Here is a 21,174-nt window from a genome sequence, read left to right as displayed (position 1 = left end):
CACCTCACCGGACTTCTTTTTCTTGATGGCCTGAGATTTTATCAGCGCCCTCCTCTTAGCATCATCCATCTCTGTAAAACAGGACGAATGAAGTTATTTACATATAGTTGGAGCCATTGATAGGAAAAGTTGACGGACTTACATCTGTGAATTCTTTCATCGTATCTGACGGCTTCAGTTGTTGGTTCCGGACCGTCACAATACCAATGGACTATATTTGGATTTACCAATTTTGCCCAAGTCCTTTCCTCCGGCTTGGTCTTTGGAAAAATCCTCTCGAGAAAGCTAAACTCCTTAACACTAACTTGTGGGCGCCGTCTACCTGCAGAAAATATGGACAGTTAGAAGAAGGATTATAACTGACGGTTATGAAAAGAATTACAAATTAGGACGGGTGCATACGAGATGAATGTAACACTCCCCAAGTTGTATTGACGGGCATAAACTCCGTCTCCCCTGGAAGGCTCATCCATCTGTCACCCTCTAGGAAGAAGTAACAACTCTTCCAGTCTCTATTTGAGTCAGGAGTTTCAAAAATGACCTTTAACAAAGGACTCCTACTAGCAAAACTATACATTCCTCTTGACCTGTCTATTTCATCTGGACGGTAGCAATGAAGGAATTCACGCACCGTCAGTCATAGCACCATAGAGAATCTCCATTGCTATGAAGACCCTCCAGGCGTTTGGAGTTATCTGGGTGATGGACAGTCCCAAATAATTTAAAAGTTCTCTATGAAGGGTACTTAGCGGAAATCAAAGTCCCACCTTCAGCATCTGCTCGTACACTTCGACACCTTCTACCCCGTCGTAGTAACATTTCTCCGATACATAGGGTAGACGGATTAGAATATAGTCTGGAATTTGGAAGTTAGCCCCAAATGTGCTGAAGTGATTCTCCTTAATGACGGATGTGAATTTATGAACCGTCCACTCCGGTAGCATGATGAACTCTCTAAGTCCATCAGCACCGATGACGGATCCCAGTGCTTGATCCTCGCCGTCATCAGAAGCATCTTCTGACTCAACCATCTCCGTATCCTCATTTGTTGAGGATGAGGAAGAGGCTGACGGACTCCTCTCTTCACCGGGACTGTCTGGGTCTCTATGACCGGACGGGTATACTTCCTCGTATTCCGTCCCGTCCGAACCACTGACTAATTACTTGACGCACTAGACATTGCCTACAATTAACGGTAAAACCTAAGACTGACGGATCTAAGAGTATTGACGGGTGTGTAGGTCTAGCTAAATATAATTGCAAAATACAAGACTTGTAAATGAGAATAGCAATACTCACCATTCTCTGAAGTAACTGAAGGTCGACGGTTGTATAGTCGACGGGTATGTATGTACGATGGATTGCTCTAACAAGGTTGATAGTGGCGCTCTGACAATGTGTTTTGGTTGTAAAATGTAGAAATGAGGATGGAGAAGTGTTATATATATACCTGAAGTGCATGGAAGATGAAGCGACACTTTGATCCGATAGAAAATCCAATCGAAAAGCGACACGTGGCATGCTCATAAATGCTTGACAACCTGTCATCAAATAATCGCAATCCGTCTCCTCTTGGAGAACCGTCAACTTCATTGATCTTAAGCTGCCGTCCTAAATTTTCTTTGACTGTCAACCCCAAATAATATCAAAACCGTCACCCTAAGGGTCCGTCCATATAAGTCATGACGGACCTATAGGGTGAAGGGGGCAGCTGAAGGGGCAAAATTTAGCACGATGGGCTTTCACCACATTGGGCCTGACGGATCCAAGCCCATGGGCTGGCGACAGTTGAGCCCAGGGCCTAGAGTGATTCCAGATTCTTGTTGCACATGTAGAGTCTCCAAGGAAATCAGAAACCTAGCGCAAAGAGCATTCTAGAAGATATGCGCATTAACGGAAAATCCACTCTACAAGGAAATGTCTTGTCCATCATGTTTGGGATTACTCAAGAGGATTCCTATAAGGAAAAGACTTCTACATCAAGGAGGAGAGGTCAACCTACTACTATAAAAGCCCTAATACCCTCACAAATCAAGGTACGCAGGATTTACCCTCTCTAGCACTCTAGAGTTGAGAACAATTCTAACTTGACCGTCGGAGGGTATTTGGTCGGTACCACACCGGTGCCCTCGGCGAGATCACTTCTTTCTTCTTACAGGTTGTTATTTTAAGCGAGCGTGGATCGTGTAGCTCACTGGTGATTTTACGGCATCATCACTAACCATCCATTTATTTCATATTCTTGCAAAGAGAACCAAGGAATCAGTCCATCATTGACCAGAGGAAAATATTTACTTACTCTTGAATTGAAGGGAGCAACTTTTCTGAAGCCAAGTCTCATGGACTTGTACGATGTATGATGTTCAAAAATATGAAGGATGCTTTATTTGCCGGAAAACAAGATCGAAGATTTTCCTAAACGTTTGATCTTAATCCTCTGGTCTGATGAAAACTGTGTTAGTTGTAGTTAGGCTAACTGCTGAGGAGCTTTTATTTCCAGTAAAGCGCTCAGGCTAAAGAAAAAAAGGAGAGAAGCAGAAGGCAGCTACCAATATGGATGCTAGTAACTGAGCATCTAAACAGCATAGAAAACTAGACAAGAAATGAAATAAGAACGAATGATGGCAAAAATTCATGCTTACTCGATGGTGATACAGGTCCAACACACCTGGATACAAAAGTCCCGTTTTGACAGTAGCAAGCAAATGCACTCGTGTTTAGGTCAGGACCACAAAGCCCTCCGGCCCCTAGGCATGTATCACACTAGGGGTTATTTGCATTCCAAGTCAACATGAAGCCGCCATCAATAGCTGCTATTATTGCATCTTGAGTTGTAGCAATCGCAGTTGTTGGTAGCAGAATTGGAACATTGACCTAGTAGTTGCATGCGCCGATTGAGTTACTAATTGAGGATAAATCTAGAGAGTTCACAATGGCGGCTCCAGGAATTTTTTTTAGGGCATTCCTCAACAAGCATAAATTACACAATCTAATAAAAAGAAAATTTTATATATTGACAACAACAACAATCAAAAACCATGCAAATATATAAAGTTTACAATTGCCATCTACAAGCTACATTTCTTTCAATATACATAACTAAACAATTATTCATCCACTGATCTCCTATTCGATTGCCCAGTTCATTCTTTATATATTTCATTGCTGGAAAACTTCTTTTCTAAGTTAAAGTCAACATGAATTCACTTAGAAGATGAAGATGAATCTTGCACTGGAGATGAATCTTGGGTACGTGGTTTTCTTATCAAATTTTTGTCCATATTTCTAGAAAAAGAATAAACAATAAACTATAAGTTCATTTGAAATATTAATGAAATTATTAATTATTGTTGTTTAGTTGTTTCATTAATTTGTTTGTCTTTTATAAACTATAATTTATTTTATTGTTGTTTCATTAATTATAAAATTATTAATTGTTGTTTAGCCTAACATAATTTAATTTTTTTTGTTTTTTATAATGTATTAGTTAATTAAATTATTAATTATTGTTTATTAGTTGTTTTATTATTTTTCTTTACTAACTATTAGCACACACCCCACTGCGCACTAGCACACACCCCATGTGCATTATCCACTGCCAACCCACTTCCTGCCTAGTGCCTAAGTCCTAACATAATTTAATTTTGTCTTTTTATTGGTAAGTTAGGCTAACTGCCTCTCATGCCTTTACTTCCCACCCAGCCCCATCCCCCCATCCACTCATCACTCAACAGACAAGCCCCATGGCCCCATCACAAGAGCCAATCAGATGATAAATTCACAATCGCAAATCACAATAAACAATACACTAAAAGACAAACTCAGTAACTCACCAACACCAACACCAATGGATAAAGTCAAAATAGGGGCAAATATTAATAAAGTTACAATAAAGCTAAGCAATTTCACCCAAAAAAAAAAAAAAAAAAAATCAGCCAATCAAATAAAGTCTTTAGTCTTAAAGAGAGAGAGACTCTCATTTCACTTGCAGACTTTCAATCTTAAGATAAGAGAGAGAGAGAGAAGAGAGAGAGAAAACCCATTAGAGAAAAAGAGAGAGTCATAGAGAAGAAAAGTGTAAAGTAAAGATGAAATACCTTGAGGTTGAGGGAGTAGGGGCTTAAGGCTGAGGGGTGGTGCCGGAGGGCTGCAGGCAGTACATCAAGGCGACTAGCGAGGAAGGAATCTCCGATCCGATCAGACAGATCTCCAATTCGACTGGCGAGGTGATGACCGATGAGCTCTATTGCTCGAGTTTGAGGCAAAGGCACCATCCATTGGTCGTTGATGACTAATGAGGTTTTTTTCTTTAGGTTAGGTTTCTCTATTTCTTATTTCAGTTTTTTCTTTACTTGATGAATCGGCGGATGCATATATTGGGTTTTGGTTTTTTTTTTTTTTTTGAGAATTCGTAGGTTTGCTACCATCTGTTGGGTTTGCCATATGTTGTTTTTTTTCTTTGGATTGGGTTTGCTTTCCTATCTGTTGTTTAGGATTGATGTTGGGTTGGGCTTGCTCTATTTCAAATTTTTATTTTTTGCTTGAAAGTAGAATAGATAAATTTTTTATTTTTATTTGAGGGTGTTCCTAATTTTGTTTGAGGGTGTTCTTATTTTTTTTTAAGGGTAAACAAATAAAAAAAATTAAATTATTATATATAAATTTATTTATTGTTATTATTTTTTTCAGGTCAGGCCCTGGACTCAACGTGGCACCGCCACTGGGAGAGTAGATGTTCTGGGAATAGTAATTGAAAAAAATTTGTATTGTTTATAGTGCAGTTAAACTGAAGAACGCTAGTACTGATCGGAGGCGTAATAGGACCTAAAGAGACAGGGCATTGATAATAGAGTGTCAGGTTCGTATCTGAAGTGTAGGAAAATAGGGTGAAATCTATGGTGGTATTAACAAGTGCAAAAGGGCAAACTGTGTCCCAGTAATCCGTCCTAGCAACCTTGAGAGTCCGCGATGATTTATTGATTTGAAGGACTCTGTAATTGATGTAGGTGATGTTGATCCGCGGAACATTGCTGCTGCAGTCTAACTTAAAACTCGGGTGACCACAATATTCAGGCCGATTCGATCCCCAGAAAGTATAGGTGAGATTATTGTAGCCACTACAATTAAATGGTGCCAGGCAGGTGAGGTATTGCTCATCATCGCATGTTGGACAATGGATTAAGGTTATGGCTATTATCATCAAGGACAGAGTGATGGCTGGGAAGAGATGGGGATGCATTTTGTTTTTGACATAAGACTAGGGGTGGCAAAGTAAACCCAAACCCATTTGTCCACCCAAACCCGTCTACTTTAATTGTACCCAAACCCACCCAATTATTAGTTGGGTTAAATAGGTATCGACCCAATTAGACCCAATGATTATTGGGTTTTAACTAAAAACCCATTGGGACCCATTTAACCCAAAAACAATATATCCAAATTCAACCTAGCCCTTCCCATAAAAAAATAAAAAATAAAAACAAACAAACAGCCCTCAAACTTTTCATTTTCCTTTATTTTCTCAGCCTCCAAACACTTCTCTCTCTCTCTCGCTTGCTCTCTCTCTTTCTCTCTCTAGCTCTCACTCTTGGAGACTGTCTTCTTCTTCTTCTTCTTCTTCTTCTTCTCTTTAAAGTGTAAACCTTCAAATTACACAAAACCAAAAAAAAGTTTAATTTTCTCTGTAACGAAACGCAATGAGTGAGAACGAGAGTCCCAAGGCTGAGCCTAGCACTAACCCTAACCCTAACCACAAGTGCGGAAGCGATTTCTCCGAGGACCAGACCGATGGCGGCGGCATTGTGAAAAATTTGAAAACAAAGCGATTTTTTAAGATCGAAGCTGATGCGTCGGAGGATAAGGGCTCGAGGCACACCATGGAGGATACTTCGATGGCAATGGAGTCAATTGCTGACATGGCAGTGGCGATGTTGGTGGTGGTGGTGGTGGTGGTGGTGGTGGTTGTGAAGGTGGGGTTGGTGAAGGTGGAGAGGTATTAGAGAGGAGAAGGGTTGGATCTCTGGAGTGGTGATGCCGGTGAGGCCTTTTTTTTTTTTTTTTTTAATTTCTGGTACCGGAAAGGAATTTTCTCGGGAAAGTTAGAGAGGGAAAATGAAGGAATTTTCTCAAGAAAGTTAGAGAGGGAAAATGAATGAAATGAACGTTTCTTGGAAATCAAACAGAGAGAGAGAAAGAGAGAGCAGAAAGTTGGGGTTTTCACTTTAATGGCATTTTGGTAATTTTGATAATTGAATGAGTTGGGGTATACCCATTATAATTGGGTTGGGTTGGATTTGGGTTAGAAACAATTAGTTAAATGGGTTTTATGGGTAAATGAGTTTTATATACTCAACCCAATTATGCCCACTCCAAACCCACCCATTTGACAACCCTACACAAGACAGAAGAAGAAGGAGGGGGAGCAATGTTGACGCCAAATTGGGGGTCAACTTATCATTCATTTCGCATTATCTATACTACTACTTAAGGGGATTCTCCTTTTTAGACTAGATTTTTTTTGTTCCAAAATACCCTTACACCTAGACAAATTTGGAGAATAATCCAGTCAAATTACATTTCTAACTTCTAAACAACCCACTACAAAATAATTTTACATCCAATAATCCACTACTAAAACCTAAACAATAGGGTTAGAAATGTAAAATTAATAATTTAAAAACTCCTAAATTTTTGCTAAATTAAAAAAGAAAAAAAAAAAAAAAAAGGTTTTTCCTCCCACTTCTACATTTCTCTCTAGCGTTAGTTGTCAATAATTAATGCAACTTCTTCTTTAAAAAAAAAAAAAAAAAAAATTTAAAAAGCTTTTTTTTTTTCCAAACAAACGTACTCTTTTTTTCTTTTTCTTTTTCTTTCTTTTAAATTACCTAATTGCCAAAATGAAATGGCCGCAAGTTTTTGTAACAAACTCAATCCCTTCCTATAAAAAAAGAACTCAATCCCTTTTTTGTCTTCAGTGCATGTTTAAGGTTTTCACCGCAAATAAACTCAATCCCTATTTTGGGTTCAGTGCATGTTTAAGATTTTCACCGCAACAAACTCAATCTCTCACAATCCAATGTATGTTTAAGATTTTCACGTAGATTTTCTAAAAAGTAGTAGAGCGACATCTTTATTCTTTACATTGGATAGAGATTTTCTAAGTTTTTTGTTTTTTTTCCACTTTTTTTTTTTTGAGACAAAAAAAAAAAAAAAAGACTCGCGTGTGGCAGTCATTATCCCATGCCCCACGGTACAGTCATTGTGCCACGTCGTGGTTGACATTGTGTGCCTAATACAATCATGTATAGAAGATATGGTACATGTTTGTTTATTCATATAAAACATAGACGAATGCCATTAATTCATCTACTTGGGATATTAATTGCAAAGTTTTATATATATATATATATATATATATATATATTTGTTACATATATATACAAAAATGTGGAATTTGATATGTTATGGTTGTTTACATTAGTTGCTCCTTTCTACGGTTGCCGGTGAAATAATTTTTTTATTTATTTATTTTTGTAAATAATAATAAAACAGTTTTTTTTTTCTTCCTCTCTCTCATGTTATCCATATTCCTTAAAATTAGGCACTTTTACATCTCTTTTAAATTCCTCACGCTTAAATTTCTTATCTGAAGTGGTTGTTTCATTTAAAAATTTCTCTCTCCTATTTTCTAGCAGCAAAGGAATTGAAAACTGCCTCTTCACTTATCTTCTTCCCCTACAAAAATAGATTTTTTCAGTTGTTTTACAAAAAGGCTAACATTACATTTTTGGTACACAAATGGTTTCCAAATACACAGAACCAATGGTGAATCCTTTTAGACTACGTCTCCCATTGTTTAGGTTTTTTCGTTTTTTATTTTTATTTTTTACTTATAACTTTGAAAACACATGCTTTCTAAAATAGGAATCGACGAAGTCGATCAGGATTTCATACCAGTGTACCAAGCTCTAGCGTCTTTGTTGGCTCCATTGACGACTCAGTAGCCGACAGCTCTAGAGGAAAGAAGTCCAAGCGAGGCACCACCATGGTCATGCAAATTCACAACACCTTTGTTTCCCCCTCCAAAAAGTATGTTGAATTTGAAAATTTGAAAATTTTATAGCTTTATTATACTGTTGTTGAAGAAAAAAGAAAATACAAAACCCTTTCTTTCACATTTTCACAGTATAAAGTAGAGAAGAATCCTTCCCATCAAAATTTGAAATTTCAAGCATAAAACAGTTTACACTTTATGTCCACCCTTTTAATTTTTATCTTTTGTGTAGTTTGTCCATTAACCTCTTCAAATCTAAACGAGTCATCTTAAAATTAAATGTTTAAAGTGTGTGTCACTTATTCATGATTTAGCCAAAAAGAATGTGGGACTTAACTTTAAAAGATGATTCTCAAAAAAAAAAAAAAAAAAAAAAAAAAAAAAAAAAAAAAGGATTTGTTTAAATATTGTGCCATTAAGGTTATTGTCTTATTGTAGGTGCAGATTTAACAGTAACAATATTGTATTGTATGGTACTCCTTTATTGTTTTTTTGTTTTGTTTTTTGTACTATAATCCGTAAGTATTAGGGGCACAACCAATTATACGAAAACCAATAGATTTTATTAATCATTTAGTTTGGTGTATAATTGACTTACTGAAGTGGATGCAGAGATTATTTTGACGTTAAATTTGAAGTTAAATTTGGATATGAATTAGGAAGAAAGGGCCATTAGGTGCCTTTCAAAAGAGAAGGATACTTTTTAAAAACTATTTTGTGAAAAAAATTATTCCTAATCAAAGCTTCAAAGTATAAGAAAGGCAAATATTTTGATGTTTCATTCCTCTGTAGGAATAACAGAGGCGGTTGCAATATTTTCATGAGATGTCAAAGAAATTAAAAGTACAAAGGAAGACTACTACTTTATTGTTATTTTTGAGGGTTCTATCTACTTGGCTTTTTGAAATGAGAAGGAATAGTATTATATTCATGAGCAAAGAGGTAGCCAATTTGACTCCATGAAAAGCATACAAGACCAAGATGGAAACACACAAGTTGGTGATGAAACACTTTGAAAAATATAGAAGAATAATGTATCAAGTTTTTTTGTGTCCCTTCTTATTTAATAGGGGAACAAAGGGATCGAATTGACAAAACAAGTATCTTTGTTTGTATATTACTTATTTGGACTTAAGTTCCATGTAAAGTAGTATTTTGTATGCTAATGTTTGATGTATTTCCCTTGATATTAAAAAAATTGATAGGGTTTTTAAATGAACTGAAGTCAAAATGTTTAATTGAAACCTAAATTAATCTTGATGTTGCTTTTTAATTGGATGAGAGCAATAAGGAGTTTTTTTTTTTCCTTCCTTTTTGGGTTGTTTAATTTTGTATAATTTTAAAAATACATTTATTTAATTGAAAGAGTGATTTAATAATAATACAAACACAAAGGATAAATTTATAAATTTAAAATTGTTTATAAGTTTCTGATCCCACTTACAGTTTACAAACCTATATAAATAGCCTTTCAAATTCTCTAAATTAAGTACAAAAGAAAAAAGATTTAAAAAGTGATGACAAAAAAGAAAAAAAAATACAAGTTCTAGAAATAGGATACACATTCTATACTTTAACTATTTGCAGTTATAGGTTAAAATATTTTACTTTTTATTATAAAACTAGCCTTTAAGCGCGTGCTTTGAAACTTTTCTATTTTTTTTGGTAAAGGTTAATAATATGCATCCATTATAATTTGGGATTATTACATTTTCCAATCACAAAAAAAAATCTAAGGGTGTGATGAAAAATTATTTCACCTATAAATGAATAATACTCATCACACCCCTTAGTTTTTTCATGATTAGAAAATGTAATAATCCCAAATTATAATGGATGCATATTATATTAACCTTTACCAAAAAAATAGAAGAGTCACACGCGTGCTTAGAGGCTATCAATTCCTATAAAATTGTTTAACCTTATCTTTCTAATTAGTTTAAAGAAATAGTTTACTAGTCTATAAAATAGTTTACTAGTCTAACAGTGAAAACGTTTTACTTTTTGTTCATCACTCTTTATTGCGCCATGTGGTTACAACGTTGGTCTTTTTATTGAACACTCCTTATTACGTCATGTGGCTACATAAATTTATGCCACATATACATTTAAAAATACCAAACAATTGTCAGGGTGTTTGGTGAGTGTTTTTAAACAATAATTTTTAGTTTTTAAACAATATTTCACGTATTTTCATACATTTTTTCACCCACACGTATTTCCACAAAAATTTTTAAACAACAATTTTCAGTTTTTAAACACATATACCAAACGGGTTCTATATCTTTTCATTTTTCAATAGACACATATTTAGTTAATAAACACTATAGGGATTGATGATAAACTATAGCCCGTACAAAATATTGGCACCAATTAGGCTACATACTAACTCTCATCTATGGTCCCGCATAGATCAGCATTGGTCAATAACGTCATCCTTATACTACCCAATATTACCGAAAGTTTACTCTAAATGTTTTAACGATTCACTATCTTTCAAGTGAGCGACATTAGTAATTTGTTTAAAACTTCAAATAGCAGGCTTCAAGCAAGGAAAACAATTGACACCTTACGTACAATCTGTTAAAGTTTCTCATTATTTGAGTGCAATCATCCTTCGGCCAAAAAAAAAAAAAAAAAAAAACTGTCATTTTGCCAAGGACTACAAAATAAGCAAATTGGTTTTCAACAAAAAGCTAATCCAAACACACCAATTGCGAGTCCCATCACAAAAAATATAAAAATAAACTAAAATGTAAATAATTGGGTCCATACCAACTGGTCAAATGAATCAGGTGGGAAGGAGTTGAGGAACTTGTCACCATAGGCATGGAAAATATCAGATGAAGCCATAATAGAGGTTTTGCACAAAGCACTTCTTGGATTTTTCTAGGCCTTCACGCTTCAACAACACCAACACCAACACTAGCTTTTCTTTGTGTTAGAAAATCCCATCACTCCCACAGAAATATATATGTGTATATATATATATACACATACTCAACCGTGTATCGACATATGCCTGAAATTATGCCAAGTACTTTCCTCTAATTCCAGATTTGATCTTCAAGCTTTTTCTCAATGGCCTTATCAACGACTTTGGCACTACTCAATCATAGATATGACTGGCCTTTTATCATCATGTTGCATATGAGCTTTAAATTAAAGTGAATGGTGATCTTTGTTAGTTGTCTTCTACATTGACCCTGCACAAGAGTTGCTAAAGAATTACTACAAAATTATCTCCAGAATACAACAAAATTTATTGGGTTCTACAAATAACAATTTTGGAGAATATCTACAGGTTTCTTGTGTTTCGAAGAAAGATGAAAGAGAAAAAGTTAAGAACGAGTTACTAAATGAATATGTACCACTATATATACCTAAAAGATTATGACCGTTCAATAGATACCTTTTCATTCAATATGTATATTTTTGGTCAACAAACACATTTTCATTCAATAGGCACCTCTTCGTTCAATAGACACCTTTAATATATATCAAATAAGAAGGGTTATAATTTTTCAATAAACACTTTTTTGTATATCCAATATGAAGAGTTATGACATTTCAATAAGAAACTTTTGATATATCTAATTTAAAGAGTTATGACATCTCAATAGGCACCTTTAGGTATATATTACAACATATCATGTATATACTTATATATACAACACAAACTAAATTAGAGACGCAACATTTTGTCACTTATTTTTTCTCACAAAAAAATAATAAAGAAAACAACATTGATTTCTTCTGTCTAACTAATAAAATGTCTTTTTTTTTTTTTTTTTTTTTTCCCCCTAAATCTCATGCATTTTTGCTTCTCCAACTCAGAAATAATGGTTTTTTTTTTTTTGAAAACTCATTCATTAGTTATTTCCATGCATCGTACAGGTTAGTGACTAGTCTATACTACTATTTAAGAGACTTCCCCTGTTTGGACATGATTTTTTTTTTTTTTTTCCGAAATGCCCCTAAAACCTACGTTTAAGCAGGGGCAACTTGATAAAAATACATCTTTAATTCTGATTAAAACATTGCCTACAAAACAGGACCACACTCTTGATGGTTTTCAAATTACTTTATTCATTTATTAAAAAAATTAAAAAAAACACACATTTGTTTGTAAAAATACATCTTTGATTAAAAAAAAAAAAATGCCGTTATTGCAAAAAAAAAAAAAAAAAAAAACTTCTTTAACTTCCACGTAAAACACTATCTATAAAATAGGACCACACTCCCAATACACTCACATTGGTTTTTAAACTGCTCTATTAACTTTTTGAGAACAACTTTTATTAATTTCTTTTACATTTCCAGTTTTTATTTTTTGAGTTTGAAGCTATATCCTTCTTCTCCTGGAAATATCAAACTAAACAAGTCCAAATATGTATAAATTGCTTGGTTGGAAATAGACTTGATTACTTGACCGGATAAGTATATATGAGCAAATAATTTTCTTTTACTTATCCAATTATTTTCTTCTTCTTTTTTTATTTAAGTTTTCCTATTTCACATATTCAATTACCGTTTTTAAATATTTGTTTTGGTTTCTTATATTAAATGCCTCTCAAATGTGTATTTGTGATAATGAGATGTTACTGTCACAGCCATGCTCTTGATATCATGCTTCCACCAGATCAAGAAGGGCACAACATAGCCATGATTATGTTTCAAGCCACTGGCTCCTCTTGCTTTGTCAATATCTCACCAACAACCAATTAACAACTATTTGGTGAAATCCTAACTTCATAATATGTATTTGGTTGTCTCCTGCCACATGACAATTTTTATTTGTTTGGTATTTATTTCTCTTCTTTAATGTCAAACTGTTCTTTCTCTTTTTCTTTTTTGAATTCAATAATTTTGCATCTAATATGACAAATGAGATCTTTCTTTTGGTTCCCTTTATTTATATTTCTTCATTTAGGCTTCTGTTAATGGCTGTTCTAGAAAATTTTTCATTTTTTATTTTTTTTCCTTTCTGTTTTGAATGATGTTGTTTCAAAGAGTCTCACAAGATTAACACAAAGTTTCTATTTAAATTCTTCATTTGCATGCTAGGTGCCCAAGTTATTGAATCTTTAAAAAGTTTTTATAAAATATGCTCACTACATTGAGTATTTTCTATTAGTTTCATATTATTCACGTTGATGAGTTTTTTTTAGAACACTTTCTTTTAATTTGAACCTATATGCCAATAGAAACTATTAGGAAATCCAAAAGAAAAGGGGGAAAAAAGAAACTAAAAAGCTTATAAAAATGTGCATAGAGTGTGTGAAATAAAGAAGGCTACACACAAATGTTCTTTTGATGGTTTAGAATGCAACTGACACATTTTGTTCATTTCTCTTTATTATTTTTGTATGCATATGGATATTTTATTTTTTGTTGATAAATATGTATATGAATATTGTACATACCTTGTTTTTCAATGTCATGTAAAAGGTTATATGATTTTGATATTGTATCAAAATAAATTGTTGAGTTTCATTTTGAATGCTTTTGATAATTTTTGAATGCTTTAATTGGCTTCCTTAAATAAAACTAGCCTCTGAGCATGCGCTTACACGCGTACTCAGAGACTCTTTTATTTTTTTGGTAAAGGTTAATAATTTGCATCTATTATAAATTGGGATTACTACATTTTTCAATCACAAAAATACCTAGGAGTGTGGTGAGTGTTATGCATTTGTATCAAATATTAAAATCATTAACCTTTCTCCATACATAACACTTATCACACTCCTAGGAATTTTTGTGATTGAAAAATATAATAATCTCAATTTATAATAGATACAAATTATTAACTTTTACTAAAAAAATAAAAGAGTCTCTAAGCACGCACTCACACCCGTGCTCAGAGGCTAGTTATTATTTTGAATGGGTGTACTTCTCCTGTTTGGACCGGATTTTTTTTTTTCGTTCCAAAACACCCTTACACCTGGACAAAATTGGAGGACAATCAAGTAAAATTATATTTCTAACTTTTAAACAACCCACTACAAAATAACTTCACATCCACTAAACTACTACTAAATTTCAAATTTGCTACATCTTCTTCTGAGAATCCAATGCGCATCTTCTTCTAAGAATCCAATGACGGGGCCTTATGTCCGTGCTATCTTTGGCACGATGCCCGTCAGCTGGATGCTTTGGACCATCCTGAGGTAAGTCTTATGGGCTTTCTTTGACGACCCAGTAGTTGCTGTTCCCCCTATAATCATCCTAATGTCTCCTATGGGGGGCCTAGGGCGCTCATTATCCCGTTGGCGAGGCTGCTCTTGAGGAGGTGGATCTGCTCTCTCCTTTCTAACAAACTTCTGCAATTTACCTTGCTTGATAAGGGCCTCGATTTGCTGCTTTAAGTCATAACAATCGGCCGTGTCATGACCATGGTCACAGTGAAAATGGCAATATTTGTCCCTCAATCGCTTGTTAGGATCTCCCTTCAGCTTTCCGAGGTAGGTCAGGGCCTCCTCGTCCTTTATTTGCATTAGGACTTGGTCTATTGGGGTAGTTAACGGGGTGAAGGTTATGAACCTTCCTCCCGGGGGCCTGAAGCACCTTTCATCCCTTTGGTCTCCTGTTCTTGCCTTCTTCCACCCTTGGTCTTGCCACGTGTCTTCTTGTCTCTCCCTTTTCTTGGGCTTTTCCTCTCGAGCTAGCAGCGCGTCTTCAGCATTCATGTACTTAGTGGCCCTGTAAAGTACTTCTAACATGGTCTTCGGCTCATTCTTGTATAGGGAGAACAAAAACTTTCCTTTCCGTAGCCCATTCGTGAAGGCCGCTACAAGTATCTTGTCATCGGCTTCGTCGATAGAGAGTGCTTCCTTATTGAAGTGGGATATGTAGGATCTCAGCGTCTCATCCTCTCGCTGCTTGATGCTCATCAAGCAAGCCGTAGACCTTTTATACCTGTGTCCCCCGATGAAGTGTACGGTAAATTGAGCATTTAGCTCTTTGAAAGTGCTGATGGAGCCGGGTGTCAAGCGGCTGAACCAAATTCTTGCCGCACCCTTCAGCGTCGTGGGGAAAGACCTACATATGATTTCATGAGCTACTCCTTGAAGGTGCATCAAGGTCTTGAAGGTCTCTAGGTGATCTAGAGGGTCCTTAACTCCATCGTAGCTATCTATCTGTGGCATGCGAAACTTATGCGGTAGGGGGAAAGAATTGACGGAGGCGGTGAACGGTGAGTCAATTCGGTTAACGAGATCGTCAAGATCGCTGGACACTCGTCCCTTGAGGGCATTCATCATAACTTCCATCTATTCCTTTATAGCCTATATCTCTGCAGCAACCGACGGTGGAGTCACATCCGTGAGGGATGGAAGGCTTACATTTTGTTGCTCCGATCTGCTTGGGGCGTTTCTACCCTTTGGTCCCTCCTGATCTCGTCACTCGGAGCTGGTATCCTCCTGGTCCTCTTCCTGAGCACCGTGTCCTGCCTTCCGGAGTAGCTGTTCTTCCAAAATCTGGTTTTTCTTGGTGAGGCGCTCCACGGCCGCGGCTAGAGTCTGCACTTGTCTCTCAAGAGCAGATGGTCGCGGCTCGTCTTCGTGAATGTTTTTGGTGGTCGCCATTGATCGAGTAAGTACCATGCAACTCTTTTGTCCAGGAAGCGCTTGCTATGACTTATAAATTCAGTCAAACACTTCCCCACAGACGGTGCCAACTGATGATGCCGAAAAAGTCACCAGTGAGTCACATGTACTTGCGCACTCGAAATAGCACCTGCACAGCACAAAAGAAAAGACCTTGTAGAGAGCACCGGTGTGGTGCCGGCCAAGTACCCTCCGAAGGTCAAGTTAGAACTTTTTACAACTCTAGAGTGCTAGAGAGGGGTGAATTATGCGTACCTTGGCTAGTAAGGGTATTAGGGCTTTTATAGTAGTAGAGGATTGACATCTCTTCCTTGGTGCAGAAGTTTTTTCCTTATAGGAGTCTTCTTGGGCATATTTGGCGAGATCCTTTCCTTATAGGAATCCTTTGAGTAGCATCAAATGTGGAGGGCAAGGCATTTCCTTATATATGCAATCGTGGGCAGCAAGTAAACTTGCATCAGGGTCGTCAGCTTATCTTGTTTCCTTCAGCCTTACTGGCATCAGTTTGTTTATGTCGTCAGCCTTTAGGTGTGCCTTGCAGACTCCCCTCATTGCCCCAATTTAGAACATCATTTGTTGACACCTACAAAAGGAAGCTGACGGTTGTAACTGTACCCATTAGCTTGATGGCCTTATCTAACACCGTCAACTTTATGCTTTATATAAGTAAGTACTATTTTTACCCTTATCAGCTGCCCCCTACTCTACATCCTCATTGTTTTAAACTGACGGATTGTGGAGTTAAGTTTTTATTGGTTAACTATCTTTTGGTTCAGAGGAGCGGGAAAATCATTTATGAGTGATTCCTCGAGCCGCCAGCCATTTAATGCTCGGACATGTGGCATGCTCTCGTTGGCCTCGTTTATGGACAAAGGCGTTGCCTCGCCTTCCGCGCATTTTTCTTCCTATATATAATGCGCATCCTTCTTCTCATTCCTCTATTTCAAACTTGCTGATCTTTCAAGAGAGAGAGCTCGTCGCCTCCATCCAAAGTACAAAACACCTAGGAATGTGATGAGATGTATGAGTTTGTGGGTGTGTAATTTTTTTTTTTGGTGTTTTGGTGATTGGTTTTGGTGATTGGTAAACACGTAAATCTTAGTAACTAAGCATTAGCCCCAAATTGAAATGAATGAAAAGTATTATTTTAAAAAATATTTGAAAATCCTCTTAAGACGTGTAGGACATATGAGGAGATTTTATAATGCCTAAAATTGCTAATATGTACATTGTACACTTTGTCTCGCATCTATGTTATTGTATAAAAGACTTTAGTTCAAGAAGCATTCAAATTGAGTAATGTTTTTAAAACTAATTTTTTAATGATATATATAAATTAATACTAGCCTCTGAGCACGCGTCCACGCTCGTGCTCAAATGCTCTTCTATTTTTTAGGATAAAGGTTAATAATTTGCATAAATTATAATTTGGGATTAATGTATTTTCCAATCACACAAAAAAAAAATAAAAAAAATAAAAAAAACACACACACTTAGGGGTTTGATGAAAAAATTATTTCACCACAAACGCTTAACACTCATCACACCTCTTTTTTTTTTTTTTTTTTTTTTTTTTTTTTTTTGGGTGATTGGAAAATATATTAATCCAAAATTATAATTTATACAAATTATTAACTTTTACCCAATTTACTTCTACCCAAAAAATAGAAAAGCCTCTGAGCACGAGCATGAACACGTGCTCAAAATTAATAATATTTCTATGCGTTTGATACTGGAAGTGATGACTCATGATTTTTCTTGCAAAGTTACAGGAATTAAACAAATGGGATTAGGACTTCAATTATTGTTTTAAGTTTTTGCTGAGTCAAAACACTCTGAAAACTACCCAAGGTATTACTTGCATTCCGAGCTAACATGCACCCCGTCAAAAACAGTGACAAAGCTAAGATTTTAAGTGTGGGGGGCAAGATTAAAAGTCAAAATTGAAAGTAATATTAATCGATAATAATAATGTAATAAATAAACCACTATATGTTAATGTAATTGCCATACCCAATCTAATAGAAAATGTAAACTTTAATTTATTTTTTTATACCTAGTTTAATTGCTTGAGTGTAACTCTTTTCCATTGCTTGAAGCCTCACTTTACTACTATAAGAGTTATGGCCTTTTGTAGTGGTATATTGGGTTAAGTAATGTGTTTAAAATTGGTGAGAGAGTGTAATTAAGTGTGTATATTTAACAGTTAGTTTGTTTCTCAAAAAAAAAAAAATAAATAAACTACACAAAGTTCAAACATGTAATTTGATTCTTTAAAATAAATTGTGAAAATAAATTAATGAAAAAATATTAAGAATATAGTAATATAGATGTGAAGTTGTGTAGAATTCAATCAAATATCTTTATTTTCTAAGTAGTTAAAATTTAGATTTATAGCAAAAACTTAAGATTTTGTAACACAGATTTTGTACTACACTCTTATATAATAAAGATGTAACCCTTAAAGGTTTCCTCCGTATACGTAGGTCGTAAGGCTGAACCAAGAAATTCTAGTGTTCTTGTGTTCTTATTTTATGCTTCTCTCTTCTGCATCTATTCAAGCATATTCAACATGGAATATATCATAGCTAATATTTAATAGAGACTAAAAAGATTGGTAACAAAAAGGGAAAAAAAAAATATAGGAGACAAACTTGGCACTACAGTAAGGACAAAAAAGTAGGGATTGTTTTTAGATTTTCTGGTGCAAAAGTATGTACACTATAGTTGGTTTTATTATTAAGAGATGCTATATTCACAACATTTTCAAAGAAAATTCTAAGTGGCTGTTGATTGTTATTGGTTGTTATTGATGGGTAAAATAGTAATTTAAGTGATTGGTTCAAATTAGAACCAGTAACAATTTACCACTTATGATTTACTGTGAAAATATTGTAAAAATATTATAAATGTAGCACTTTTCATTATTATTAGGTGGGCCTATTATTTAATAAAATAATTGCTTGTTGCAGGCTTGCAGTGTGAATGCAGGAAAATTCTTAGGTTCTTACGGAATACACCCTCCTCTCACATTCATGGCGGGTCACATCATGAATTCAATGAGTGAAACTTACCATAAATGTGAGAGGATAAAACACAATATTCTATTCTACGAAAGTACTTAAGAATTACTCATGGACGTAAAGGAATAAGCAAATAGTCTTTTATCACAATATATAAAAAAAAATTGAAGAAGTCAGGCTCCCCACCCCTCTTCCCTCCGTCCTCGATCAAAACCTGCAATTACTGCATCATACTTTGCAGTAGTTGGAATTGCTGAATGCAGAATTGGTTCATTGACCCAGTAGTTGCATGCTCCGATTAAGAGCATTCTCATCAGCTCTCTCATAAAAAATGCTATTTTGACACACCAAAAACCTACTTTATCATTTTAGCACGTCAGTTTACAATATACCATTTATCAGATGTTCTATACTTCAATTCTATACATTAAAATAATATTTACAACATATTAAAATAATATATTAACTCCTCTCATCAACAACGGCATAGCCACCACTACCGCAACAACGGCCACCAACAACAACCACGGCCACAACAACCATGGCCACACCAACAACACCGACAACCACCAAATTACAATACCACTGCCACAACTAACCCACAACCCAGCACAGTCACAAACCTCAAAACCCATCCCAAATCAAACAAACCCAACCTCCAATCCCTCTAGATAAGCCTGAACCTCACAACCTACCGACAACAACGAAAAAAGCCACCACCACAACCCATGAAAATCAACCAATAGCCACAACAATAAAACCCACGACAACCAAAAAAAAAAACCACCATCAGAAAACAAAAGATAAGAAATGTCTCACACTGTGAGAGATCGGTGGCGTGGGGGTGGATGGCATGGCAAGCTCGGCGGTGTGGCGTGGCGTGGCAGATGGTATGGCATGCTCGACGGTACGACGTGGCGTGACGTGGTGGATGGCATGAAGCTCGGTGGCGCGGTGTGGTGGTCACTATGGTGAGATCAGCGTGGCTGTGAAAGAGTAATAGAGAGGGCTAGAAAGAGGTGAGAGTTTGGGTCAGAGTTAGAGAGATCGAAGGTTGAGAGGGAGTGCCGAAGAGAGATGGGGAATTAGGAAAATCAACAAAGAAAATTGATCGGTGGTTTTGTTTTTGAGTGATCTTTAGAGAGTTTTTGTGTTTTGTTTTTAAGGGAGACCTTGAGTTTGCATTTGCGTTTGAGAATGACTGAGGAAAGAGAGATATGACAGAGATGAGAGTTGAGAAAGAGAACCAGACGGAGAGAGAGAACCAGGCAGAGAGAGAGATATGTGTTGGGAGGAGAGAGAAAAAGTATATAAAATAATAATAAAAATTTTGGCACATTTGTCCGTATCGTCTCAAATATGAGACGGTACTGTAGTCGTGTGTTAAAAATTTTGAGATTTAAGATATCTGATGAAGGTTGGTTTTTGGTGTTTGGTGTGTCAAATGCCAAATATTTGGCATTTGACACACCTGATGATAATGCTCGCTAATTATGGAAAAAGTCAATCGCAGTTTTAAGAATTTTTTTTTTTTTGGGTGGTAGAAATTTAAATTATACAAAATCTAATAAAGTGATAACTTGAATATTTGCTACAATTGTGAGTCAAGTCACTAAGAGGAGTAAAATTGTTGTGACTTCAAAGCCAAAAAAAATATAACTATCATCACCATCAAAGAAAATTGACAACCACAATATTTTTCTTAGTACCATTTTTTAGGAAAAAATGAAATTAGAGATTATTTTTATTGAATAGGTTGCATGAACTACAAATTTGAATGTTTAGCGATTTTTATCTGTGTTTTATAATATGCTTTTTTTTTTTTTTTTGAATAATTAGATCACTTCTTATTGTTTGGTTTTTTCTTATTTTTGTTTGGTTTATGTTTTTGTTATTTGGGCTAATATTTATTGTTGTTATTTAAGTTTTTTTTTTTTTTTTTTTTTTAAATTTTATAGAAGGGATTAAGGATTATGTTTGGAGAGCAGAATTAATTTTGGAGTAATGCTATGTTCACAATATTTTTACAACAAATCTTATGCAAAAAGTTGTTATTGGTGGGTAAAAAAATAATATCAGTATTGAGTTCAAATTAGAGTCAATAACAATTTACTACATTGAATTTGTTATAAAATTATTGTGAAAATGTTGTAAATGTAGCATTATTCTTATTTTTGTTAAACCCAACTTTTTATAATTCTCAAGTCAAGATGTTCAATATTTTTATTAGGGTGGTCATAATAGGTTAGTTTAACATATAAATTTTTTTTTTTTTTTCTTTTGGCAAGTGTATAGATGCCATTTTTTGCAAGTCAAAGTGCTCCTATGACCATCTAGACTTGCACATAGAGTCGCCAGTGGAAAAAGTAAAAGAGTTCAGGGTATATATATAATATGGATTTTGCTAACATGTGCCTTAAGGGCGCTCAATAATTTTCATTTTTGGGAAAAAAAATTTCGAAAATTGAAAAAGTATTGACAACTTTTT

At 35.2% G+C, this 21,174-nt stretch overlaps 1 protein-coding gene across 1 annotated transcript; it reads right to left on the bottom strand.

The window, feature by feature from the left end:
• Window positions 1–14,166: 14,166 nt before the first annotated feature.
• Window positions 14,167–15,135, bottom strand: LOC115965930. Its single transcript, XM_031085249.1, has one exon. The coding sequence runs from the start codon at window positions 15,133–15,135 to the stop codon at window positions 14,167–14,169; it is 969 nt and encodes a 322-aa protein (XP_030941109.1).
• Window positions 15,136–21,174: the final 6,039 nt, after the last annotated feature.

The sequence above is a fragment of the Quercus lobata genome, chromosome 2 (assembly GCF_001633185.2).
Source record: "Quercus lobata isolate SW786 chromosome 2, ValleyOak3.0 Primary Assembly, whole genome shotgun sequence".
Taxonomy (NCBI): Eukaryota; Viridiplantae; Streptophyta; class Magnoliopsida; order Fagales; family Fagaceae; genus Quercus; species Quercus lobata.
Note: the sequence above shows the minus strand (reverse complement) of the source record. Positions and strands in the feature narration are given on the sequence as shown.

Coding starts and splice junctions, on each gene's coding strand:
- LOC115965930 (XM_031085249.1), bottom strand. CDS start 15,135: ATGCACCTTCAAGGAGTAGCTCATGAAATCATATGTAGGTCTTTCCCC.